At 41.6% G+C, this 27639-nt stretch overlaps 1 protein-coding gene across 5 annotated transcripts in view; it reads left to right on the top strand.

Annotated features, from left to right (window-relative positions):
- The window catches only part of GRIN2B (glutamate ionotropic receptor NMDA type subunit 2B), a 407609-nt gene that overhangs the window by 286004 nt on the left and 93966 nt on the right, over positions 1-27639 (top strand). For all 5 annotated transcript variants that reach the window (XM_032347390.1, XM_032347392.1, XM_032347391.1 and 2 more), the window contains one exon: positions 8989-9103. In XM_032347390.1, the coding sequence (XP_032203281.1) occupies positions 8989-9103 (115 nt within the window). The remainder of the gene's footprint in view (positions 1-8988; positions 9104-27639) is intronic.

The raw sequence follows: 27639 nt of genomic DNA, 5'->3' as shown, positions 1-27639 counted from the left end.
AAATAGAAATAAGTTTTTGAATGTGTCAGCAGCCTCCACTACTGTTTCCATATCACATCTGTAACATGATGTGATTATGAAGTGCCTGTCTCCCTTAAAGACATAATCATCACCCAGGCATCTTGACTCCTTTGTCTGTTTGAAACTGTTGCCTGACCCTGGAATATCCTCACTCTTTTGACCCTCTTTCCCTCCCATTCAATACAGTTGCTTCTAGAAATCTCCATTTGAAGACATATGCCAATCATTACAGGGAGACTAAATTACAACTCCTTTGTCCATGGGTGACAGCTCCTCATAACTTCCACTCCCAATTCTCGTAACTGAAGTCATCTCGCTAATTCATTTGTTCACCATTTTGCTACCCTTCAGTAGAGCTGCTGAAGAGAGTTGTGAAATTAAGCCTATGGTAGCTACAGAGGGGGTAGGAACTGTGTATATGGCGGTACATATATGTATATGTAAACCTCAGTGTTGTGATTGGGTATATCTGTATACCCAATGTGTAGATTTTGTTGGCCACCTCAAATGTAAGAGAGAATAGAGAAGGACCCCAGAACAAAGAAGAACAAATGGAGGTAATAGAGAAAGATCAAAAAGGAGGAGAAAAATCCTCCTTGTTCTTTTCCCTTGATATCATTCCCAGGTCACTCTGGATTCTTGACCAAGAGTTTCTTGGGTGTGTATGCCCAAGTTTTCTTACAATAAGTCTTGAAAGTTCACAAGAAGGAAAAACTCCCAGTCAAAATTGAATGTCCTAGAGAAATCTTTGCCAGTCATTGTTTGACTGGACTTGGCATAGCCCCTGAGTAGCGTTGCCAGCTCATGAGCTAAAATGGATGTCAGAAAGGCAAGCCTTCACCTTAAAATTATTAGTAAACATAAAGAAGAACATCAGTGTACTCAGGGATCAGCCAGCCTTTGACCTTTCTTGGAGTTTTCTCTGGGAAGGTCCCACCACTTAGCTTTGATAGCCTGTAGGTCTATATTCCAACAGATTGAGCACCTAATCTGTGGAAGAGGAAAGGGATTTTTTGTTCAGTGTTTTTTTTTTTTTTTAAATGAAAGTGAGTTTAATCGATGTGTATCATGGCAGTATGAATTCAAAAGGAAAAAAATTCCAGTGGCAATAACATCATCCGTAAGTTCTTGACTCCTTCCCACTGGGGAGTTTTACTTTTCCTGCCATCTCTAGTAACTCTGGATTTTCTGTAGCAGTGTAGCACATCTCACCCCTAACAGAGGTGACTAAAGGCTGTGGGCATGAGGACAAGAAAGAATTCCCTCTCCATTATTACTGAGTTTTATCCACAGTTCCCTAAATGAGAAACAGCTTTACTGTTCAGCACACTTCACTGACATCACAAGGATGATTCACTGTATTGTACACTTGAAACTAATAGTATACTATGTATATTAGCTATACTGGAATTTAAATAAAAACTTAAAAAATATAATGTAAACCTCAGTGTTGTGATTGGGTATATCTGTATTCCCTATTAGGTATCCAATCTAAGCATCAAATGAAGTAGAGTAGCAATAAAAGTTTTTATTGTTTTTTGTTTTTAAAAGGTGACCTCATTAGTTCCCTAAGGAATACACAAGCAAGAGTGGGCCTCTTACAAGGGAATGTTAAAAAGTATTACACAGCATTCAAAGCAGGGCTCTGGGAGGTCAGGATGGGGGTCATTTTGAGGTGTCATTTATTCTAGCCTAAAACTATGAGAATATGAACTCACCTTTTGCCTTTCTCAGGAAGTGAACTTTATATTGAAGTATGATTAAGTAATTCCCCACTACACAAAACCTCACAGGGGTTACCAATCCTAGTTCAAAGACAAACATGCCCGAGCCTTCAGGGTTTGGGATATTGTGGGAATGAGAGGAAGTATCCTGGATTGGTAGTATAATAGAAAAGCAGTGATCCAGGAATTGGGAGACTCAGACTCTAGATTTAATGTGCCAAAGAGAAGCAGCATTTCCCCAGGCTTCAGGGTATTTGGTTCTAACTAGGAAAAGTTAGACTGATCCAAAAGTCTCTGCAAAACAGCATTCTCAGAAGCCAAGCAACCTTAAAAAAAAAAAAAAAAAAAAAAAAAAAAAAAAAAAAAATCATCACAGAAGAAGCTAACACATAAGGTTCACTAGGTGATAGGTGCAGGTCTAAGTCTTATATGTGTTTTGAATTACTTAATCCTCACAGCTATCCTATGAGGTAGGTACTATTTCTATGCACATTTTTTATGGTGAAGAAATGGGGAGAGAAATTAAATGATTTGTGAGGTCATACAACTTCAGAACTGGCAGGTCAGGAACTTGTGCAGAGCTCATCTGACTCCACTGTCCTTGCTCTTACACACCACATTACAAGCTCTGGTGGTGGTGGTGGTGGTGGGGTGTGTGTGTGTTTATTACATATTACATTCCTTTCCTCTTTGCTTAACCTCTTCTGTTCTCTTATTTGCTTTCTATTCCTCACTACTAAGCATTGTCCAGGCTTTGTCATTCATTTAGGTGTAGTCTATTTTATGAATGAGGACCAGTTCCTGGGTTTGATCCAGAAGGACCCATCAGTCAGTCCAGAGGAGAACTGTCCCCTGGCTACGGCCCGTCACATTGACCCCACTTAGCGAAAGGGTGCTGCAGGTGGGCAGGAGTGAGGTCATTCCAGCTCGTGGCCAAGCCATCTCCCAATGCCCACTGATTGAACATCTTTCTAGAGGAAAGTTAATGTTCTCTGGCCTCTTACGTTCAAGCTGGGATTGTTGCGCAACTTCCAACAGTGCTCTTCTATTTTCTTTCATTTCACATAAAAATAATTCGTGATATTTAGTCATGAAGCAGAATTTATTTTTTTCTCTCTTAGACCTAAGGGCCTGAGAAGCCTTTTCATTTGCAGTATATGGCGAGTTGATGCTTCACCATTTATCCCTTGCACAAATGCAGCTCAACCCAGACTGCTCAGGGCCCAAAGCATAGTCCTCATCACCAGCAGGCAGGAGGAAGTATATTAAATTTATATCAGTCAGTCCTCAAGATACTTTACTATCTCATTAATTTAACACCATGGATTTAGAATTTAAATAACTAAATAAGGACTAGCCTAAACTTGAAACTTTTATGAGTTGTGAAGAATGGTTTGCAAAATAAATTAATGATATAAACACCATTTCAGAGCAAACGTTTAATTTACTGGAAGACAAACTACTTTTAATCTTTTTTTTGAGTAATTATAAATTAATATTACAATGTGCTCTTTAAATTAGTTTTCCCTGAGGTTCTCTATTAAGTATCATTATACAGAAATAAGGGAAAAGAACTGCATTCAACAGCTTAGGAAACTGGTATTTCTAAGTCTTTTGTTTAACAGCATGGTTTAATGTTTTTGTATATGACATTATAGGTTGAAGGAAACCTTTAAAACTTCTTGAAATCCTTTTTCCTTGAAAAGAAAACCATGGTTGGCACGAATAAAATAATTCATTTTCAATATTCTTGAAAATATTGCCACGCAGTATAAGAACCAGTGGGTCCAAGATTTGAACAGAGGTTGTGACTGCAACATCCTTGCTCTAAAATACCACATTACACAGCTTGGGTGATGGTGGTGGTGGAGGGTGTGGGGCAGGGGACACAGTGCAGTCCTTTCCTCTTCAGTTATTTTTTTGTTCCCCCTTATGTCTTTTCTACCAGCATTTTGGGGCATTGCCCAGATCATCATTTGCATGTAGGATGTCTTACCAATGAGTTACCTCTTCTGGGTTTAATCCCACAGGAGCCCACTGGGCAGTGGACACTCATCCCTAGCCATGGGCTGCCATGTTGACAGCATTCTATTGGATGGTTCATTGTAGATTCCCTTTGATAAGCATGAATTTCTAACTTGGGCAAGTCAGAAATTTCTACTTTGTTTATCAAACTGTAACACCAGCTGTCTAATTGTTACACATCTCTGCCTCTTTCCCCCAATACTGGTGTCTAAGTAGGTAAGCTTTTAAGTGTTTTCAAGTCCATGGTTTCTAATCCTGTGAGGAATTGTTTCTGCTATTTCGAGAAAAAAATGTGTATATGAAGTAGTGCTAAGTGACATAGTAAAATGGTTAAGAGAGATAAGAGAAAGACTGAAAGATGTGTGGTTTTGTTATCCGGCTAATGGAATGTCATAATGTAACAACCACAGAGGAACTAGAGAGCACGTCAGAGGAACATCCCTGTGCTCCCCTCATCAGGTGTGTCTGGTGGTACGAACCAGCCCATTTTATGGATGAGGGACTTGAAGGCCTTAGCAGGTGAGTTACACACCAAAGACTCAGTTATTTACAGAGTTATGAAATTTTGGAGTTAAAAATTGCAAACAAGGGATCAAGGATCCTGGTCTCCTGTCTGGAATTGTTTTTCCTTTGCTCTTAACATCTAGAGGATAGAAACTGAGAGTAGGAAAAAAAGCCACTGTTTCTGAGATGTGGCAGTGTGAGCGGGATGTGTGCTGGACCCAGGGTGGGGATACCTGCATCCCGTTTCCAGCCCTGTCATCTGATCTTGGTAAAAGCCACGAATCCTCTGGACTTCATCTGCTTCATCTAGCAATGAAAGGATTGGATGAAGTGAGAGACTTGTCTTTCTTATTACCGTGTTAACAGATACTAATTAAGAAATCCAGTGCCTTGTAAAAATCTGGAGGGCAGAATGAGTATTGCAGTGTCGAGGCTGTTGGTTCTCTGGGAAGATTCTGGCAGAGCTCTTTGGGATGCCTCCCCCACAGGACATACTGCTAAATCATTGCTTTAGGTACCACTGCGGTGCAGTGGATGAGCTCTGAGTGGCATGGTCAAAGTCAAAGAGGCGCAAGGGCTTTCTTACCTCAGCTTGACCTCATTAAACCCACTGGACTATGACTTTGGCCATGTAAAGCAAATGTATTGGCTCGGAGCCCATCGGGGTTCTGAGGCTCTTTCTGAACGAGGAGTCAAGCAAGAAATGAGATGCATTTTATCTTATGCAGTCTGTACTGGGGGTCTGCGGGGTCCAGGGCATGACACGTGACATGAGAATGCTAAAATGCACATCTGGGGCTTGCAAAACTGCTTTCACTTCCCTTGGTGGTAATTATGAAAAGAAGGCCAAACTGGAAACCAGAAGACTTAAACTCTAGGCCTGAATAGGCAGGTCACCTTGGAAAAGAGGGTAGCATCTTGGAGCCTGTTGGCCCCTTTCTAAACTGCGAGTTCTCGATGGATAGCTTCTAAATTTTCTTCTGATTCTAACAATTTGGGATTCTGTGTAATATTAGAACTTGATGAGACACAGTAAGGTTTCTTATGGGTCTATCTACATCCTAGAGACTAATTAAACGATATATGTATATTTATATACCAAGCCTTGCTGGGGCTTCCAGGAGTCTCGAGTCTTCTAGGAAAAGCTTCTGAATTTGGCTGCCACTTGAGCTAGGCTTTCTGACTGTACACTTGAGGATGGCATGTTTAGAGAAAAACAGGAGAACTGTGGCATCTCCTAATTATAGTTTAATCTTTTATACATGGAAGCTTTGAGGTTTTAATTAATGTTCAGAATTGGCAAAGTGCAGCCAGATCCAGGGGTAGTTGGATATTTCAGGCCTGTGGAAAGTTAAATTGGCTACTATGACCATTTGACCTAGTTTATCCCCCTACGTGGAATGCAGTCTCCACTCCTCCAGTGTATTCCATTGGTAATTGGGTCTCGTTAAAATGTAGTTATCATACTTTTACTCGGTGAGGTCCAAAATGAGGCAGGTTTCTTACTTTAGATATTCAAATCATGCTAATATATTCTTTTTCTGAATTTTTCCTCTTATATAATCTTTTATTTGTATCCTATTTTCTGTGGTCTTCCTATCAATTATTTCATTTCATGTGCACTTCAAGCTTACCTGAGAAGCTGGAGGGTAGAGTAGTGTTTCCATTTTAAAGAGGAAAAACCGAGGTTCAAGCGCTGAAGTCCCACACCTAGAAGTGACCACAGTCCCAGTTATCTTTTTTCACAGTTCTGTTAGTAGTGAATGGATTGCCTTGTTCTTCTATTCAAAGGGCATCCTTGTTCAGGGCAGGTGAATATTTGCAAGGTCCTCACTGCTAGCTAAATATTGGCTCATCAGAGAGAATTACTCAAAAAAAAAAAAAAAACCACAATGTGAATGAGTAATCTATATTCTGCTGAAGGATATGAGTGGTTAAAGTGTACTTTGGAAAAGAATATTTTGTTTGTTGTCATAAAATTTATCAATATTTGGTAAGTGTAAACTGTGTGAGAAGGTCCTAGATAGAATAAAATGATCCTGTAGAGTTGGAAGAGAAAGGACATCCCAGAAAGAGTTTAAAAGAAAAATCAGAAAGGAGTAACTAGAAAAATTTAACTATAGAGCATCTACCTTGCCCATTAGTATGGTTTATTTTCTGAAAGTTTGAATTTTAAAACTTGTACACCCGATTCGATGCTGTCCTCTTCAAAGAAGTCATTGTGAGATGCCATTCTTGCCACTTATTACTTAAATTATATTTGGAACTTCTCTTATAATTGCTTTTGAAATAGACACTTAAAAAATCACATATCTTAATTCAGGTAAAGTCAGAATTATTCTGAACCATGTCCAGTAAAAAGGAAGGTACTTAAGCCAGGTGCCTTATTTCTCTCTCTTTCCCGTCCTCTCTTCCCTTTCCTTCCTTTCTCCTCCTCCCCTTCCTAAAAAAAAAAAAAAAGAAGAAGAGAGAGAGAGAGAGAGAGAACTAAAATTTGTTTGCGTGTCTCATTAACCTTCTCTGTGAAGAGTTCCAGAAATTATTCGAAGCAATGCAGTATTATTGTAATAAGAACATACTTTCCAAGTTAATTACATTGGGTGCTTAAATTCTGGTTTGTTAATTTAAAATATTTTGTTTTGTGTCTTTGTAATTCTTTCTTGGAACAAATTATATATGGCTTTGCCTGGAGTGTTGAGACTGTAAACTACAGGAGACCTGAGTATAATTTTCCAGCTGGTGATGGGCTTGAGCAAGCGGCGTGGAGCTAAGAGATGAGGGGCAGTGCAGGGAACGGAGAAGATGCCACATGGAACATCGAGTTGAATTAGGAGTGCTACCCTTTTACCAATGGGAGGTGTCCAGAAAGAGCAGCCAGGGGATAAGAGGAGGGGACTGGAAGTCATGGCATGTGATAACTACACTAAGGAACAGGAAACGTTAAACCTGACGTGGCATATGACTGTCGGGGTGGGGTGGTGAAGAGATCATGGGACTGGGAATGTGGCTTAACACGTTATCTCTGTTCCCAGTTAGCTGTGGGACATTGGGCAAATTTAATTTGACTTCTCTGTGCTTTGGTTTACCTATCAAGGCAAAATTCTAGAACTAAATGAGCTTAAGTTTTCTTCAAAGATTAAAATTTATACAGTAGCCATGATAAATGTCTTTGAATACTTGAAGAGCTTTCCTGTGGAAGAAGGATTAGACTAAGACTGTATAATATCTAAGGAGAGGGCCAGGATCTAGGGGTTCCAGGGGAGCAAATTTCAACTTGAAGTAAAAACAAAACCCAAAACCTTTGCCCAACAGTGAGATAGCTACATTGAGGTGGAAGGTGCCGTGATAGCAAGAAGATCTTACGCTGTAGAGGGAAAGCATAAACTGTAACAAGTGGTGAACTAGTTGATCATGAAAGTCTCTTTTCGTTCTGAGTATCTCTCTTCTTTTGTGGTCCTCAGTGCTCTTGATTGCATTTGTGAAGACCGTAAGACCAGAGAATGACAGGCTGAAGCCCAGGCGGCTCTAGAAGTAAGAAGGTGGTCCATGAGGGTTTGGTTCATGCTCTCTAGTCATCTTTAAAATTGCCTGAAGGATATGCATCTTAGTATCCTTGTTGCTTAACCAAAGGTTACCTGGATGAATGAAGAATCTCACAATTTCACGGAATAAGAAGACTTAGAAGGGGAATATTTCGGCTGCCTTCTGATGCATTCTTCTTCCCTTCAGTGTGTTAGGAACTGTTGTCATGAAAAATCTGAAGCCCCTTGGAAACCTTGCAGAGACATGTCACATAGCGGCGTCAGGCCCAAGGCTCTAGAGTAGCACGTCATGTGAAAACTGGGCTAATCAGTATTGACTCCTTGGGCCATTATGGTAAAGGGACATTAATTACCATCCCCACAGTTGCACTAATGTGGTTGTAATGAGCACGCCTGTGGGAATCCCCAGCGAGGGAACCCTTCCTCAGGTCAGAGCAGTCAACAGGGGAATGGGGTGAGCTGTAGGTGCAAGTGTGAGGAGGAAGACCGTTTCATTGGTCTGACTCTAGTTACTTCCGGAGTTCCTGGTCATTTATGTGCCTGTGCCTGGAATACTTTCTAAAATACCTCCCCTCCTTCCCCACAAACCCCTGGGATTTTCTGTTCACTCTACACAAATGCAATAGCTCTGGCTTCCCGATACATCTTGTGCAACCAGTGCAACCCTGACTGCTGCACTCATCACACAGCTCTTAGAAATATGGGCTGGGCTGCATCTTAATAAGAGTTCAAAAATGTGTGCATATTTCTGGAGGCAGAGAGACCTAGTGCTCAATATGCCACCTTTCTTAGCAGAACATTGTCTTGGTACATTCCCACTTTCTTTTCTTCTACAACCTTCACCCTTTAATGGAGTCCTTCTAGAAGTGAATAATTGTTAACGCTTAAGGAGGGTTGACTATGGACCAGGCCTTGTGGTAAGTTATCTCATTCAAGCCTTACAGACCTAATCAAGTAGGTTTCTTTTTATCTTTTCCTATTATTCCTATTATTTGAAAGCTTGGAATTCTGTGCATAACCAAATGGGAGCTGGAGGGATACCAGGTTTCTCAGTAATATTTGTATATCTATGTGTCTGTCTCCATTTACCTTTCTCTCTGTCTTCCTAACTATCTTGTTGTTGGCTTACCTTCTTCATACCAGTAACCTTTTCTTTTATTCTGTCTTTACAGGTATCTGATCAATGTCACCTTTGAGGGAAGAAATCTGTCCTTCAGTGAAGACGGCTACCAGATGCACCCGAAACTGGTGATAATCCTTCTGAACAAGGAGAGGAAGTGGGAGAGGGTAGGACATATCTTTTGGCAATTCTCTAGCAAAGTAGATGGGATAGGGCTATAAGATTTTGCAACACATTCAGGGAAAACCAAACCAAACCTTGATTTTGGTTTCTGAGCTGGGAAGTAAGAGGGCAGTATTTTGAAGAACATAGGAGAAGCTGTTTCTCAAACTTGCATCTTTATTTTCTTACTCCTTTGGTTAATCAAGAGACTATTTTCTTTATGCATTACCATTTTTATTGGTTATGGTACTGTCTGAATCATGACTTTGTCCTAATGGAAGAGAGTATACGTGTATAATATAACATAATTTGGTGAAGAAGTCAAATCAGTGATAAGATTCAGAAATTGTATCCTACATAGTATCCTGGGGAAGTTGATGAAACCTAATTTGTAAGCACACAGGTTTGAATTTACTGTGATTGCAGGTTTGCCGTGCTAGGCTTTTTTCAGGACCTCTCTCACTGCCAGCTGATCCCAGTGTCTGAAACTCTACCAATTGGAAATTAATTTCTGTGGGTGCTGGACTACTGGTGCTGGACTACTTAGGCTCAATTTCTAGCTCCTCTACTCACAAACTTGTCTACTTAAGACCTTGGACAAATCTCTTAACTACTCTGCCTCAAGTTTCCTCATCTATAAAATGGGATTAAAGAACAATAGTACCAGGATGCCTGGTTGGCTCAGTTGGTTAAGTGGCTGCCTTCGGCTCAGGTCAGGATCCCAGGGTGCTGGGATCGAGTCCCACGTCCGGCTTCTTGCTCAGCGGGGAGCCTGCTTCTCTCTCTGCCTCTGCATGCTGCTCTGCCTGCTTGTGCGCTCTCTCTCTCTTTCTCTCTCTTCCAAATAAATAAATAAAAATAAAAAATCTTAAAAAAAAAAACCAATAGTACCAAGATCACAGCATTGTTATGAGGATTAAATATATTAATATACATAAATGACTTAGAAAGGTGGCTGGCACATAGTATGTACTTAATAGGTATTTGCTTTTATTGTTATCCCTGATTCCTACTTAAATATAGAAGTTCCTGAGAGTAACGTCAGCCTTGGTGTTTCTTTTGTATGTTCTTCAGGTCATTTGTTCTTTGAGGTGCTTTGCTGAGAAATGGTTCTATGGATAAATAAGGTTGGGGATGCCACCCTCTGCTTTCTCATTCTGGGAGCTTCCTAGAACATGTCAACTTTAGAAAGTTCAGAGGAGTCCTATCAATAGCAAAGAACCATCTTTAATTTTACTTAATCTGGTATTTCCCGAATTTGTTTTACTCTGAGACCCTTTTGTTCATGAAATTCCTGTTCTGTAAAACATGCTGTGATACACTGATTTAAGACAATTTCTATAGACTCTGTGGATCAGTTGGCTGAGAACAAACGTCAGGATGTCAGCATGGTTCTGACTGGAATGGGGACCAGACTATATATTTCTAGAAGGAGTAGCCAGGAAAAGAGACCAGGGATAAATTTCTTGAAATTCACCATCTCGAGAGAGCCCTGGACAGGTAGTTGTGTGAATGCTCACCTGGGAAACAGCACGTGTGGCTCACGTAGTGGAAACCCGGGGCCTTATTCTTCAAGTTGAAAGAACTCCATCTATCCTGTAGTTCCTTACCTCAGGGCACAGCTACAAGGTGGAGAACATCTCTTACGTTCTTGGTTAACATTGCACTCCCTCTGCTGAGTTATCATTTGTTCAGAAGTGCTTTCCCCTGGGCTCCTGCTCTTCACCCAATCAAGCCGCTTTCACTGCTGCTATAGAGACATAATAATTTAAGAAGTATTCTGGGACCTCATGTAAAACACGTACTTCTGTGTGTCTCCAGGAGAAGGGTTATTACTAACTGAGGCTTCATACGTGGAACAGAGATGTCCAGCTGGGGTAGCTTTGATGTGGTAGACTCATGATGCCTGCCTCAAGTATGGGCATCTCACACCTGTCCTTCCTTAAAGAGACACCACTTCCTGTCACTCATGCTGACTCCTCTAGGCTAGAATCTGAGGCCTGTGACCAGCCCCCACTTTCCAAAACTAGACACACCTCCCTGGGATATGGATCCCTTCCCTTCTTAACAATTCTACCTTTACAGTAGCTCTTGAATTTATTCCTCCTTATATGAGCCAGGAGCCATGAGATAATTTTTTAAATGGGCCACCCTGTCCTTGATGCCTACCTTTATCCATTCAGATAAGTCCCAGACATGGCTACTAGAATGAGTTTCCTAAGGCACAACTCTGATTACATTCTTTCTCTGCCCAAAACTTGCTTGGAGTTTCTGTGGTTTACGCATCAGGCCCAGGCTTTCTCCTTGCATTTAGGACTCTGATCTACCTTTCAAGGTCTATCTTCTCTCCCTTGCTATTTCTTGTCTCACCATCAAGCTACACTGGGCTCTCTCTGTACATCTTGCTTCCTACAGTGTGGCATGACGTTTCCTTTTTCTGGAATGGGTGGTCCAATTATATAAATCATAACCATCCTTTGAAACCCAATTAAAATATTATTGTCTTCTCTGATCTTTGACCGAGATACAATCTCTCACATTCCCTTGTCCCCTGTAGCTTTTGTTTCTACCTCTGTTGTAGCACTGTCAGATCTGTTGGTGTGAGAGTTGCATGTATGTGTGCTTCCAAATGGCAGAGGCTGTGTCTTTATATCGCTTTGTCCTCCCAGCAACTAGACAAGCGTATTGCATAGAGCAATTCAGTAAGTATGTGTCAGATGAATGAGAACCATTGCATAATACAAGAGTCTAAAATCTATCATTAAGAATCCAAGTTTATGCTATTGCCCTTGATGCAATACCTCTTTTTTGAGACAGAGGAGAGATAAAATCTTTATGTATATTGAGTTTTCATAGATCATACTTTAAATGTACTAGGGGAGCTTGTTATTTAAAGAAAGTCTGTGGTTAATCTTTTTACAAGGCTTTTTGGGAGGCAGTGCGATCAGAGAAAATTTTCATGCTGACTTGGTTAAATTAGGAAACATTGTTAAAGAGAGGGGGGTCTTTACTGTTTATTGAGTTCACAGAGCCAGGAGGCTCCCCAGTGTGGAACCCCTTGTTAGGGCTCACTTGTGGGCAGGAAGGGTGGCAGGAACCAGGCACAGACCTAGAACATGTCTGAGATATGCTGAAATTGTGCCCTGGGTAGTATACCTGGGAAGTTTTTTTTCCCCATTATCCTGGCCCCCAGGACGCTCTGTATTCTCAGGATTTCTGATGCCATTCTAGAAGGTTCCATGTGGTCAGGGAAGATTTAGTGGCTGTGGACTCCATAGAGGTAGACACAGGGCAAAGAGTCTTCAGTGAGGAGATGGACCCTGGGAAGATAAATGGAGAAGGAATCTAGATTTGTGGAGGAAATGAGGGCTAAAAGACAGGACCCACAGCTTCTGGTCATGCCCCTAACTAGCTAGGTGACCTGCTCTTTTCACCTTTCTGGATCTTTCTTTTCTCACATCTAAACCCATGGCATGAGATTAAGAAGACTTCTAGAGTCCTCTCTGGCTCTAGCTTCCGGGATTGCAAATTCCACATTGCAAATAAGTAAGGGCTTGGAATGGAGTTGGGGTGTGAGCTGAAGCATATGAAAGGAACCTGAGTTTGTTTCTAAGAACAGTAGCTCCCAGGAATATTTGTCATTCTTGTCATAAATACCATCTCCTAAGAAGGCCTTCCTTGATGACTCGAGCTAATGTTGCCACCTAGTCAGAACAGCTGATTTTAATTTTCTTCAGTGTATTTTCTACCTGATGTTTTGCCCGTTTGCCTGATTGCTTATTGCCCATCTCTTCACACCAGGACAGATGCTTCCTGGAAGCAAGGACCTTGTTCACCTCTGTAATCCTAACACTTATGAAGAGCGCCTGGCCCAGAGTGACCACTCAAAGGATAACTGTTAAATAAGTGAAGAACCCATATGCTTAGGGGTGTTAGTTCACTTCCACCTGAAAGTCTCCCAGGTAGACAGACTGGTTTACTGAAGAGCACGGGAGAGCAGGGGCAGGCCCCTCGGTGGGTATGAGCAGCGCAGCTTTGGAGTACAGGGTGGGGGGCCATTTTAGCGAGGCCCAACTTCCCAGGGGTGGCAAGCCTCAGCAGCTTTCAACAAGAAGCCTCGGGCTGAGGAAGACTCCCTCAGATGCTGGTGTAAACCATGTGATGGGCCATCGCTATATTCTTTCAGGCTTTAAAAAGGAGTCTCGTGACCGTTGTCTTATAAATCTGGCTCCTTCTGAAAGACTTGAAGTCCAGGCAACATAATCTGGGACTGAGCATGGTTCTGGAAATCAGAAAGAGCCAAGCTGAAACTAAAGAGGTACTACACATTGGCTAATGGAATTTAAATGATTAAAAAAAAAAAAAAAAAAAAAAAGCTGAGTTGAATGTCCCCCGTTGCCATTTATCAGCTGCATAATAAACCAGGAGACCAAACCACCTGACTCTATTTCCCTTTTGTAAAATAGGGTTTTACACTGTTATAAAGATCAAAGGAGATTTTATAGTAAAACACCAGTTAATAGTGACTGCAACATTGGCAGTATTCAACAGATGTCGGTCGGTGCTCTCCTTCTTCACTGAGGTAACATTGCGCTCAGTTCTAAATCAGATGGTACAGAAGGGGATCCTGTAAAAAGAACATCCTCTTATCTGCGATTCTCAGTTCCCCCATGTCCCTCCCCTGAGAAATCATTGTTTCCAGAGTCTTATGTATTTTCTCTGAAAACACTTAAAGCATATAAAAATTTTATGTATTTACTCAACCTCCTTAAAAAAACAAACAAACAAACAAACAAAACAAACAGCTCCTGCTCTTGTGAACTCTTAAGGATATCCTATGTAAGTAGCTACTAGGAGTCATGGGGCGGGGGCTAGCCTAGCGGAGAGCTCTTTGGATCAGAATCACACTCACAGAAAGCTGAATAATCTCTTCGGTCTGTAGGGACACGGAAAAGACCGTTTCACAGGGAGTGCACACATACATGTGTGCAGGGGCAGCATGGGGGAGTTGGAAAGGGCAGGGGATGGTTGACAAATGTGTGCAGAGTGGCTTTATTTGTAAGTCTTGTCTCTAAGTGTGGGACAGCTGCATTGACTTGCATTAAAAATAGTCTGGCTGGGAGAAGCACTTCCAACGAGCATTCAGGCTTCTGTCTTTATCAGAGCCTCTCATGATGTGCTTCATTGCTACTGCTCTCTGCTTCCATTTAATCGTTCCTAAAATGGGGATAATAAAAATGAAATGCAGTGGGGGTGTGTTCTGAGTAATGACTTCAAGAAATGATGATGGTGCATTTTCAGGCTGTAAGAGGTAAACAGTCTTTGGAGGGACTGTCCGGGTCTGAATCGCAGGAGAGTATGTATGGGTTACCTCTCTGCTTGCCTTTCCCCAAGGATAGGAGGCGGATTTTATAAGCCCACTTCCTCTTCTCTGCCTCCACCTATCGGGAAATGCCCTTCTTTATGTAGATTAAAACAGTCTCAGTTCATCTGGTCATATTTTGGCTCCCCAGATCCCAGTTATCATCCAAGGCTTGCACTGCTGAAATATTACAGCTCCCTCTACCCCTGAAAGAAGGGCTAGGAATAGAAGTACTTAGCACACACTGCTGGGCCTGTAACAGTATTTATGAATTAATGGATCAATCGTGGGGAGAGAAGAAGGGTACTAAACCGGTAGAAGGAAGGTCCCCAAGAGTGGCAACAGCAACAACATAATAAGACCAAATGCTCTCCCAGCATCTGGAGCCTGGGATGAAGGAGGCAGGTTATGAGATGCTGTATGCCTCCGACAGCCTCGTAGCCAGGAGACAGCGGCAAGTCCAGGCTGGGGTTGCTCTGCAATGCAAGCACCTGAGGGTGAGGGGGATCGTATTCCAGAATGATCCGTTTGGTGATGATACAACAGAGGTTGATTGCTACTGCGGCAGGTGCTGCTTGAAAGCTGTTAACTGACAAAATAAACAGCCACTCCATCTCCTCCCAGGCATGCGTGCACGTGTGCACACACACGCACACACACATAAACAAACGCACACACATACACGCAGACATACCACACCCAGACACACACAAATACACATATACACACACAAGACACAGACATATACACAAACATATACACACATATACTCAGACACAGACACATATACACAAACACAAACACACACAGAGACACACACATACTCAGTCACTCACGTCCAAACTGACAGACTGCTCGTGAGCAGGAACCCGTCTGTTTGGTTATCCGCGGTATGTCTGTGTGCAGCCCAATGTGAGACATTACTGAGTAAATACTCTGTGACAGCCCGAACACACCTGTACAGTGTTCTACCTCCCACCCTTGGAGGAGGGGCCAGGGAATAATCCGAGCTCTCTTCAGACTCCACAGAGGTTGTCCAAGGAGGTGAAACAGAAGCTTCTCATGTTGGGGGTGTTTGTTCTGGGTCTCCTGATACTGCCATTTGACAACATGCTATTTTTAGCAACTTGGAACTGAGAACTAATGTGCATCATTGGATTAAGGGATTAGAAAACAGGATCCGTGGAGGAAGGCTATGGGAATTGGGTTTGTTAAGGGGAAGAAGAAAAGGCATCGAAGTGATGACTTACTCTCTTTAAATGTATGAAGACTTAGTGTACCAAGTGTTGAGATCAGCTGTTCACTTTCTCCTCTGAGACAGAACCAGATAAGTGGGCTTAAGATCAAGCAGAGAGGATTTATATTAGCTATAGGGAGGACTTCTTAATAGAGAGAAGTTTTGAGTAGTGGAAATGTTAACACCACCAGGGGATGACTTCGGAAGTCCTAAAAATGGGATATGTCCTCCTCGCTCTGCAGTATACAGCCCAGCCCAAACAACCGTGCATGAAGTATGTGGCTTTAATTTTTCCTTCCATTCTCCCTCCCTCCTTCCCTCCCTCTCTCTCTCCCCCCTTCTTCCCTGTGCTTTCCTGCCCTTCCTTTCCACAAAGAATTTATTGAGCACCAACCATGAACCAAACATTGCCCCCACCAAATTAGTGTTGTGGCTGGGGAGGAAAAGGAGAAACAACATTTATGATTTTCTTATAAAGATAATTTATTAAAAGACTCATTATAGACATTTTGCTTACTAAAAACACTTGTGGGGGATAAGATAAAATTTACCATTATATATACCTACAAAAGTATTTCAAAGAGAGGGGAGCCTGGGTGGCTCAGTTGGTGAAGCGTCTGCCTTCAGCTCAGGTCATGATCCCAGGGTCCTGGGATGGAGGCCTGCATCAGGCTCCCTGCTCAGCAGGGAAGCTTGCTTCTCCCTCTCCCTCTCCCCTTCTCATGCTCTCTCTATCTCTCAAATAAGTAAAATCTTAAAAAAAAAAAAAGGTATTGCAAGGGGAAAGGTGTTTACTATGACACTTAAAATGTCTATAACTTAAGGTGGTGTTTCAATCTTACTCTTTGACATGGTCCAATAGTTGAGTGGATGTTTCATGTTTCTTGGTTAGTAGAGACTCTGCTCCTATTCATGACCGTGGCTTACAAACAGAGTGCCTGGATGACATGTTAACAGAGTGCCTGGATGACATGTTTTGGCTGCCTTTCTGAGTTGTGGTTATCACAGCCTCTCCTATCCAAGTGTTCCCCTCTTATTCCCTGAGCTCCCAGAGCCATGAAACACCCTGTTCATTAACCCCTTTCCTGGGGTTCCAGAAAGATTCCACTGGGTGGAACACTGGTCTCAACACTGCTCTTATTACACTTGGTCCACAGCGTCGAATCTAAAAAAAATTTGAAGAGAAGAACAGGATGTATTGAGGGAAGAGACTTCAAAAATGTCATTTCAGAAAGGCTAGTCATCTTCACGTTGGTCGTCAGCCGCTGAACAAAGGGATGAAAGAACAAGATAACCTTGGTTGACTTTACTTTTGAAACCTATACATGCTGATGGAAGAGGAAAAACAGGCTTGAATGTGGAGAGTGAAGCTCTGGCATAACAAAACACAGTAAAGAGGAAAGCATCCCCCAAAGTAAAAGGTGGCTGTCATCCATCTTGTTTAAGTTTTATGGAGATTCTCATTTCATGATAATTATCAGTGGTTGGCTCTTGAATCCTCTGAACTCTCTTTCTAATTTCCAGGTTATAATACTTCTTCCACTAGTGGTATTGAAGAAGAGATAGTGGTATAGAGGTTAGAAGTCTCTTGTGTTTATATGCAGGTCAAAACATGTAGGATTTTCTTATCGTAAAATCTTTGTATTTACAAAGATTTAGTACTTACATTTCTTCCACTTCTCACTGATGCTTTTTTCTGTGTATGTTGTGTGTGTGTAACACAGGGAAATACAGTAGAATTGAGAGTACAAATTTTTTTTCTTTAAGATTTTATTTTTTTGACAGAAAGAGACGTCGCAAGTAGGCAGAGGGATAGACAGATAGAGAAGGGGAAGGAGGCTTCCTGCTGAGTAGAGAGCCCGTTGTGGGGCTCAATCCTAGGACCCTGGGATCATGACCTGAACCAAAGGCAGAGGCTTAACCCACTGAGCCACCCAGGTGCCCCGAGAATACAACTTATGAACAGCTTATAATCTACTTTCGTCTCTTACTATAATAGTGTGGATGTTTTCCCATTTCGTTGATATTATCCAAATCATGAAACTTGATGACTGTCTAATATCCCATCGTGAGAATATATCCTATTTATGTAGACTGGTCCTTCATGACCAGATGTTTGTGTATTAAATAAAGACTGATACTCATGAAAGTAATTACAGAGTTTTTGATGGTCCAACTTTGATGCCATAAGACTATTTTTCAGAGTAACAAGTTTGACCACTTTTCCTGTTATCTAATGTCCCTAGATGCTAAAAATGAGAGTCCTTAAGCTGAGAATTGCTTGGGTAATATTAATTCACTAACAGCTAATGGACATAGATGTAATTGGAATGGAAGGTTCTCCTTTGTGATTCCTGGTCTGCAGGGTCTTCTGGAGGGTTGTTTTTTTTTTTTTCCCCTTTTGATCTTCTGGTTGAGTGTATTACCCTCTAACTTTGCTGATAAGAATATTTCTTATGTTTAATAGTTGTAACAAACAGAGAATGGGGTTGGCCATGTGGTTATCTGTCTGCAGTTTTCATCATTGAGATCATTGTCTCGAGAGTTGGAGGCTTGGAAAATTCAGACCCATTTTCCCAAGGAACTCGTAGGCCTCATGCTTGGTGTGTCAACCCTTCTTGAGGTGTTTTGTTCTCCATGGCACAAGAGGCAAGGAGGAAGGGAGCTCAATCCCCTTCTTGCATCAGTGGGGCAGCCCTTGTCTAACTCATGTGATCTATAGGCTGGTGAGCCCTCCACATTGTCCAGGCCTCTCTAACAGGGTGCTATTCTTTTTATACTTTTACGTATACTTTCTGCATACATTCCTGGCATGTCGACTTGCGCTGAGATCTGAAGTTTGACATTAAAACTATAATATCTGGATGTCCTATACACACAAGCTCTATTGACTTAGTATGACAAGATCATCTGCTTTGGGTTTTTCCTGCAGTGATGATGGATTTGTACTAGTCCGTACACAACCTCGCTCTCTGCAATACTTATATATGAGAGCTGGCCTGGAGCAGGATAAACAGAATCCATGTACACAAGGAGAAAAGCTCTGACCTTGGCATGTTAACTCTGCTAATCGGCCTGCAATACAAAGCTTTGAAAGGAAGTATTGGCCAATGAAGAAAATAAATGGTCTTCAAGAATGAAAGCTATTAACAAAAAGCCTGGATACAAATCTCTTACAAGAGCCACTGAACTCCAATCCTTTGGACTGATTTTATTATTTCCCCTATTAGAATTATCTCTATTCATAATTTGGCAAACACTTGGTTCATTGTATGGGGAACATTTGGTTATATGTACATGTATACATGTCAATCTGTATGTATGCATAGATCTATTCTATATCTACATAGAGACAGAGAGTTGGGAGGAGAGAGGGAGGGTTTGAGATGGCTTGGAAGTTCTCATCTGGTATAATCCAGGTGTTCTCCGCTGTCATAATGGCTGCCCACTGCTGGTTTAACAGGTATTCTAGGACTTGGCTCTGTCAGTTAAATGTTCTGAACGTTTAAACTTAAAACAAATCTGTGCTAGGGGAAAGGCGAGAAGAAAAGTGTGATCTTGGGGAGGCAAATAAAGAGACTGATGGGCATCTAGTAGAGGAAAACCATTCCCCTTTGCTATATTTTCCAGGGGACACGACATTCTGTGTTTATGCCAAACTGCTCTAGATAGCCTTTCGCATTTTTCTATTTCAAGTGTTTGGTGTAGGATATCTTCTAAAATCATTGTCTTTGGCTATCTGTATTATGTACCATTTTTCTTCATTCATCCTCTAGGGAAAGGAACTTGCTGGCAAAGGAACAGAATAGTACCTCGCAAGTAGAATTTCTGGTGGGTAGTTAAGCCACCTCAGCATTCTCTTTATAGAATAGTAAAACAGACAAGACCTTTATTTTCCCTCTAGGAGAAGGGAAAGATGTACAGTTCTAGAACAGGCTAGCCTAGAATTGAGGTTTGGCCATTGAGGCAACTGACATTGATAGAACACTTTATTAACAAGGTGGTTTACCAGGAACTTTAGTGTATATGATCTCATTTTGATTCCTATTAAAACTTTGGTATATGCTTGTACAGATAAGTAAACTGAGACTCAGGTCACATGATTTGCCCAAAGGTACACAGATGAGGGGCAGAGCTGGGTGTAGACATTTATATCCAGCTCCACTGACGTCCCGTATACATTGTGCCTTAACAGGCGAAAGCTAGAAGAATACAATCAGACTGATAGGACCAAAGTGTAGCAACATTAGTGGGAACAGTTGTGTAGACCAGAGGACAAATCACACCATGGAAACGCTTGAGACAGGTAAGTAGTAGCCGTTAGCCCAGACTGTGACTGGCTATTTCAGAGTAACATTTTCCGGAGATCAACAAAAAGGAAGAAGGAAGAGAGAGGGGGGAGGACAGAGGCAAGAAAGAAAAGAACAATAACACACAAAAAAAGCTTTTCTGTATTTCTGTATCCCTGTACCTCCTCACTGCCTATTATTACACACACACACACACACACACACACACACACACTCACACCCTCTTTTCAGTGGAGAGCAAGAACCTATCTCCTCAAAACTGTGAGGACAAACACGTGTCTTTCACTAATAAAGGCATAGCCACCTACAGAAACAGCTGTCCAGGTCCTGATCTCGTCGAGGGGATTTTCTAGGAAACTGTTATCTTCTGCATACCAGGCTCTTCTAAAAGGCAGCCGCCATGCTGGCGGTGCTGGGGCCACGCAGCCCCCTTGATCAGACAGCAGCTGGAAGTGTGGAGAAATGGTGAAACACCAAGGGGAATTTAAAATAGCTGACCTACAAAACAGCCCTTAAATCTTAGGAGACTGACATGAAATTTTAACTTAGCTTTACATAAAACACAATCAACCAAATATTTTATGAACTCAACTCACTAAAAGAGAGGAGTTTGGGGATCTCATGTAAAACAAGAGGAAGGCTCATTAAGATTACATATATCTTACATTAAATATATATATCTTTCATATATATAGTTGAAAGAGCCAAATTCAATGAATAAGAACACTCATATCCTGTGATTCATCACAGCCGATTAAATGTGTCCCCAAATGCAGTTGTGGGTCTCACTGCAGTACATGTTAATTTAAGAGGGAGGAGTATTTTTTTATTTAAATTATCATCTATTTATGTTTATAGTTCTCTGTCTTTGGCGAGTGACACTTGTCTCACATTTACAGTAATAGGAAATTTTTAAGTGCATTTATAAAAGGAAGACTATTGCGTATATTAAATTAAAAATAGCCTAGGTGATACACAGATATGGACAAAATTGCTTCAGTGGTGACTGAATGAGGGAAATTTGGGAAATGGTTCCACAGGACAAAGTGTACTCCCTACCCCAGCTCACGGGTCACAGCATTCAAGACTGACCCACCTTCCCATTTCCTTCGTTCTCATCTCCCTGCATTTAGCCCCCACGCCAACGTAATTGCCACTAGAGCTTCTCCAACACTTCTTGTACTTTTATGCCTATGTGCCTTTGCTTATGCTCTCCCCTTAACCCTGGATCATTAAACGTGTCCTTTCAGGCATAGTTTAAAGGCCAAGAGGCATCATAGCTCACCTCTGCACAGCACAGTGGTTTGTCTACAGAAGCATAAATGAATGTTGTTCCACCTTTCTTTTCCTCAATTTCATCTATAAAATGGGAAGAATAGCCATGAGGATCAAGTAAGTTTTAATTCATGTCAGATTCTTAGTACAGTATCTGGTTTGTAGCAAGTGCTTTGCGAATGTTCAGTTGCTTTACTGAACGTATTGTAAACCAGTGATAACACAATCAAAATTGGGTTCTAGACAACAAGAAAGGGAAGAGAAATGACAATGGCATACACAGAATGAAGTTGAATTTTGGGCTTAGTCACAGAAAGAAAGGCACTGGGAAATAGCAGACTTCTTGACATGCTCAGTGATAAATTCGTAATGAGCCAGCTTTCCTCCTTTGTTGTTAAACTTTTTGCACAAGGATTTTTTTTTTAAGATTTTATTTTTGGAGGGGAGAGAGAGAGCGCAAACAAGTTGTGGGGGGAGGGACAGAGGGAGAAGCAGACTCCCCACTGAGCCAGGAACCTGACATGGGACTTGATCTGAAGACCCTGGGATCATGACCCAAGCTAAAGGCAGATGCTTAACCGACTGAGCCACCCAGGCGCCCTACACAAGGATTTTTAAAATATTGAATCTTAAAATAGTGGCAAAGTCCATGACTTGGCATGGCAGCCCATGCTGGCCCATCAACCAGGCATCAGGGAACTAAAAACCTCCTTTATTAGATTTGTCATATTTGTGGGCTGCGGGTAACCTTTGAATAACAACCAAAACACATTAAACAATAATGACAGTTTCTGAAACCTTGTAGTGTGTCCTTGTGCCATTTGATCTCCTTGAGTTTTGTTTCATTGTAATAAACCGCCACTTTGTGGTTGGTGATAAAGAACCGCCAGGCTCCCCTTCATGGCCTCCCTGCTGTGTAGTGAGGAGATTGGCCCACAACCATTAAAGGAATTCCTTCCATAAAGAAAAGTGGTTTATGTCAAAAGACAGTCCTAGTCAGGGTCGAGTATAAAGGGGACGATAGTTAGCAATCGATGTCTGAATAGTGTTCCACAGTTTGCCCCACCGGTGTCCTCAGTGTGGTGTCCGGACCAGTAGCTTTGGCAAGCCTAGTACCTTATCCGAAATGCACAACCTCCGGCTGTACCCCAGAAGCTCCAAAAGCGAGGCCCAACGATCTGAATTTTGACCTAGAAAACGCCAGGGATAGTTTATCACAGACGTTTCCTTTTCACAAGGACAAGAGAAGTATTTGTTTAATGGATATTTAAGATGGCCACTCTGTCATTGTCCTCCGTTCTCATTTTATTTTCCAGCCATTAACTGTGAAATAAAACTGAGTCTCTGTCCTTCCATAAAGTGGAGGACAAACCCAGAAGCCTGGCAAGAAGGAGTTAAGGCCTGTCCCACTCACTCCAAGAGATTCGGAATTACCCATCCCTGGGGTATGGGGTATTCAGAAACTCCCCGCTACTAGGCTGGTAGTCTGGGTTTATTCATTCAGCAGATTTCTCCAGAATCACTACCAAATGCCAGGCACGCTTCTGGGTGCAGGGTAAACAGTAAGAAGACCAACAGGTTCCCTGCCCTCAGGGAGTTTATGTCTTGTTAAGGAAGGTCAGACGATGAACACATCAAGAAGTAAATAAATGGGATTTCAGAGGGCACCAAGGTGCTATTAGGGTGGTGAGAGATAGCGTGCCTTGGCTTTCAGCCACATGACATCATCCCCCAGAGGGAATTTTGGAAAATGGCTTTATTATTTTAAGTAAGTTGCCAGTTTCATTCCTAAGGAATATGTCCAGTGGCTGTTGTTTGAAATTAACAGTAAAAACTTTTCACAGTGTATTTATAAGACCTTTGCTTAAACTTTATATTGATCCTGTTTTATATTGAGACCCCACCTCTGAGCTGCGGGGGAAATGTGGATAGTATTTGATCTTCCATTTTTTCCCTAGGTTTCAGAGAATTTGGAACTTGACACATTAGGCTATAAACATCCCAGTATTGACTGATTTTTCCAAAGAATCAAGATGCATTAGGCCCAACTGTTTAGTAAGTTGCCTGCTTTAACCAGAAGCAGGTGAGCAGGACACTGTTTTTGCAGCTGTTGGGGTAATGACTTTCTCCATTGTCTCCATGTGACCCTGGAGGTCATGATGTGACACTACAGGAGGCCTTAGTGAGGATGTTTAGGAAAGGCGATAAACTGCAGTCTACAGACTGCTTTGGGATCATAGACATGTTCTGTGTGGCTCAAGAGAGGTGTATTTAAGATTAAATTGGTTTTTGGCATTTAAGAATTTAAAGATTTCCTCTTAGAACTTCAGATCTCTGGATTTCCTGAAGAAATTGGGGGAGTGGCAACACTGGGCTCACATTCTGCTGGACCCAAGGGATGTAGCCTTCTTTGGATAGAATGCACCCTCTCCAGTTCAATCCAGTCACTCCCCTCTCCCACTCCTAACCGCCCGCCACCCCCCACCCCCCCCCACGCCACCCCCAGCCAATGTCTTCTTCCTTTTATTAATGATCTCCCTAGTTCTTATAGAAGTTTGAAACTCACAGAACTGAAGTAAATTCAGAAAAGATTCAGTCCCTCCTTAAGATCTAGAATGTCTTCTTTGAGAATGGGTACATTCAGGTTTAAGGAACCGGGTATTTATGGAGCAGACAGGGTCTTTTGATAGCTTACTGCAGTTCACCTCGGAGTCTCTAGGGGGCAGCTGAGAATTCCGAGTACAGTCTTTAAAAGGACATTTGTGTCCAGGGCAAATACAGTTCTATATTGCACTGATTTTCCAAATTATTGTAGAAGGAAAAAGACATTACCTATCTAAAGGGATTTCTGGTGATCAATTAAATACAGAAATACAAACTGTTGATGCCTTCAAAAGTTTTAGGCATATAAAGTTTGTGAATCTGGCTTTTTTTTTTTTGGCAAAGTAACAGGTAATCCTAACTGGACAGACATCCTGGAAAGGCTTCATAGGGGTGAGCTTTCAAGAGGAATTTGAATGACCCAAGGGCATTTCCTGGCGGAGAGGTGAAGGGTTCAGGCAGAGGAAAGACTCAGCCAGGAGACTAGGAAAATGAAGGAAGGGGGTCAACAAATAAAAGAAATGTGGGATAGGAAAAACTGAAATTAGAAATGAAGGAGGGGACAAATGTGCATCTTAACATAGGAACAGAAAACTGATATAGATGAAAGACAGAGTGATGGAGTCTGAATGTAGTGAGAGAACAAGGGGGCTTTAGAGATGCTCTTCTGAAGAACGGAAGTAGGGAAACAGAAAGGAAAAACAAAACAAAACAAAAAAAGCAGAATCAAGAAAAGAGGTTGAAATGCTCCCAGCAGAGGGTCCCCACTCAGACGAGATTTTGAGCATTCAGAATAGAAGGCAAAAGAGCGTTAATCATAGAAGTAGTAACACATGTATCTTCATGTGTGCCCGCTGACTATGGATATAAGGGGAGTGCTTGGTCTCTTTCTATCTTGGAGACTCTGCAGATTTCCCTACGCCAGCCCCAAAGTTAGAGACACTCTTGTCTCCAGATGGAACTTTCTAGTATCCAAAGAACTACAGTGAGTGTATAGCATTTTCTCCTACTCTGCAAAGTTCAGATAAACTGTTCCTCTTTGATCTCCATTGGCATTTCTGCTTTCCTTGTGAGATCAGAAGCTCAAAGTCCCTGGAAGAAGATATTGCTTTTCCTTCCTGTATTTAGAATCCTCACTTCTTTTTTCAGGAAGATTCAGTTCAATTCAACAAACATACTGAAGGGCTTCTCTATGAAGGACCCTGTGCCAGATACTAAAAGGAGAGAAAGGTAAACAAGATGCCCTGTTCTCCTGAAATGTACCCTCTTAAGAATGCTACGTGGGTATAATACAGGGAAGAATAGGATTGTAGTAGGCAGTCATGAAGATAACCCCCAAAGATCCCCATCTGTATTTTTTTTAATTTTTAAATTTTTTTTAACATATAATGTATTATTAGCCCCAGGGGTACAGGTCTGCAAATTGCCAGGTTTACATACTTCACAGCACTCACCATAGCACATACCCTCCCCAATGTCCATAACCCCACCCCCCTCTCCCTACCCCCTTCCCTCCCCATTCATATATTTATTCTCCACATGAATCATTGGCCACTTAAAGATTAAAGGAGGAAAATGCGCAAAACTGAATATAAACCTGTTGTACTCAAAGCTACAATTTCTTTTTCAGAATGGGAAGAATCCTCTTCCATCTTGAGTGATAACCTCTCTTTTAGGCAACAGTGTTTATTTGTGTCTTATTCCAAAAGTATGATAATTGTTCATTAAGGAAAACCTAATAAAAATAGAGAAAAGCATGGAAAAGGAAAGTTCACCTCGAATTCTATCATCCAAAGATAATTTCTGATTACCTTTTGGTTTCCATCAGCCTGGTCTTTTTCTTCTATGTTGTTATATATTATAAATGTGCTTTAGAACTATAAGTGCATATGGGGCACCTGGGTGACTCAGTCAGTTAAGTGTCCAACTCTGGATTTTGGCTCAAGTCATGACCTCAGGGTCATGAGGTCGAGCTCTGCATCAGACTCTGCACTGGGTGGGGAGCCTGCTTAAGATTCCTACTCACCCTTTCCCACTGCCCCTTCCTCCCTTTAAAAAAAAAAAAAGAAATATAAGTGCATATTTTTATAAAATTGGGATAATAATATATATCCTGTTTTGTAATCTATCTTGTTAAAGATGTTTTGTGAATAGTGTGTCAAATATATATTATTAAAAATCTAAAAATATGATATAAACTATGTCATTAAGTATTTATCCATTTATCTATTATCTATTTATGTTCATCTGTTTATCATGTAATTTTTAGTGCTGTATATTATTCCATTCTTTAGAAACGCTGTACACATGTGACAAAATCCCTGCACCTCTTTGTGCCCCCCCCACACACACACGGAGCAAAATCTTGGCCATGGCTCATTGGTCCGAGTGTGTTGGCAGTAGCAAGATCACTTCTTTGTTGGTGTTTGCCCCAAATCACTCACTTCCTGGTGAACTGCTGGAGGAGAGAACACCAACAGGTGTTTCGGAGAATGCCAGGACACCTGCCTGTGTTGGCCCTTCCCTTATTGCTAAACATGAACCCTGCTCCTTCTCTAAGCAAGCACAGCCCTCCTGGGACTGACGTTGGGAGTTGCAAATCTGTCTCTTGGTGCTTTTCCCTAAATGCCTTTTTAAACATGCTCAATAATAGATGAGCACCTGGGCCCTTCTTCACAAAGGAGAGCTCGGGCAGTTTTTAGAACATGAAAAAGCTATTTGGCCCTTTCGAGCAGATTCTTGGAACATCCCCAATTCCCCAGGATACCATTTAATAACTACTCGCTCCAGGACAGCAAGTGGTTTGCCTGGTGGGTTTTGTTGCTCTATTTGTTCTTTGAATTAGTTTTTTAATCCTGGACTCAACTTTCACTGCATCTTTGTAACCAGTCGTTTGGCATGGATGTTCCCAATCTCCATCCCCAATTTCTTCCTCTACTCTTTCTCTCCCTACTGCTACATAACTCAAGCCAGCATCTACTGCTTGACTCGGCCCTAGTATCCCAGAAACAGGTGGCATCCATTTCCTTCGGCCTATGAAGTCTCGGCTCTGCCACCAATTAGTGGGTTACTTTGGGCAAGTCACTTAATGTTTCTGGCTTCTCTTCCCACATCTGTGAAACAAGAGGGTCGTGTTAAATCCCTCAGGTCCCTTTTAGTTCAGACAATCTGGTTTCAAGCTCGTATTTAGATTTCCTACGGTTCTCTATGACATATGTTCAGTGACAACTGTTTGTTCATTGATTATAAGAAATTGTTTATTTTTAAACTTCATTTTCTACTTTGGGCAGCCAGTCCTTCAGTATCATGAGCTTTATTAACATCTACCTTCCGGGAAGGGGACTAAGAAGGGAGGCTGAATTTTTCCATCATCCTGCTTCTCTTGCCTTTGTAGTAATCTGCAGTAGTTATAAGCTAGAGCAGCCTTCTTTGGAACTTTGCTGACAGGCAATCAGGGAATAGCCTTTGACCATCTTTGCCTTATACAGAACAGTCTGTGTCTCCTTTATGAAAGAGACAATAGTGCTAAGAGGCAAGCAGAGCCACCTACGTGTCCTGTGTCCCAGCCCCACTGGAAAGCAGGCTCTACCTCTTCTTCTTTTCTTTCTTTGTTTTTTTTTTTTTTTAATTCTGTGTTTCTTGATATTGTTTTATAAGTAATGACTTCTCTCTCTCTCTCTCTCTCATCTCTCTGTGATCCTTTTCTTCAAAATTTGAAATAAATATAAATAAATAAAAATATAAATAAAAATAGTA

Source organism: Mustela erminea, chromosome 6 (assembly GCF_009829155.1).
Source record: "Mustela erminea isolate mMusErm1 chromosome 6, mMusErm1.Pri, whole genome shotgun sequence".
Classification (NCBI taxonomy): domain Eukaryota; kingdom Metazoa; phylum Chordata; class Mammalia; order Carnivora; family Mustelidae; genus Mustela; species Mustela erminea.
Note: the sequence above shows the minus strand (reverse complement) of the source record. Positions and strands in the feature narration are given on the sequence as shown.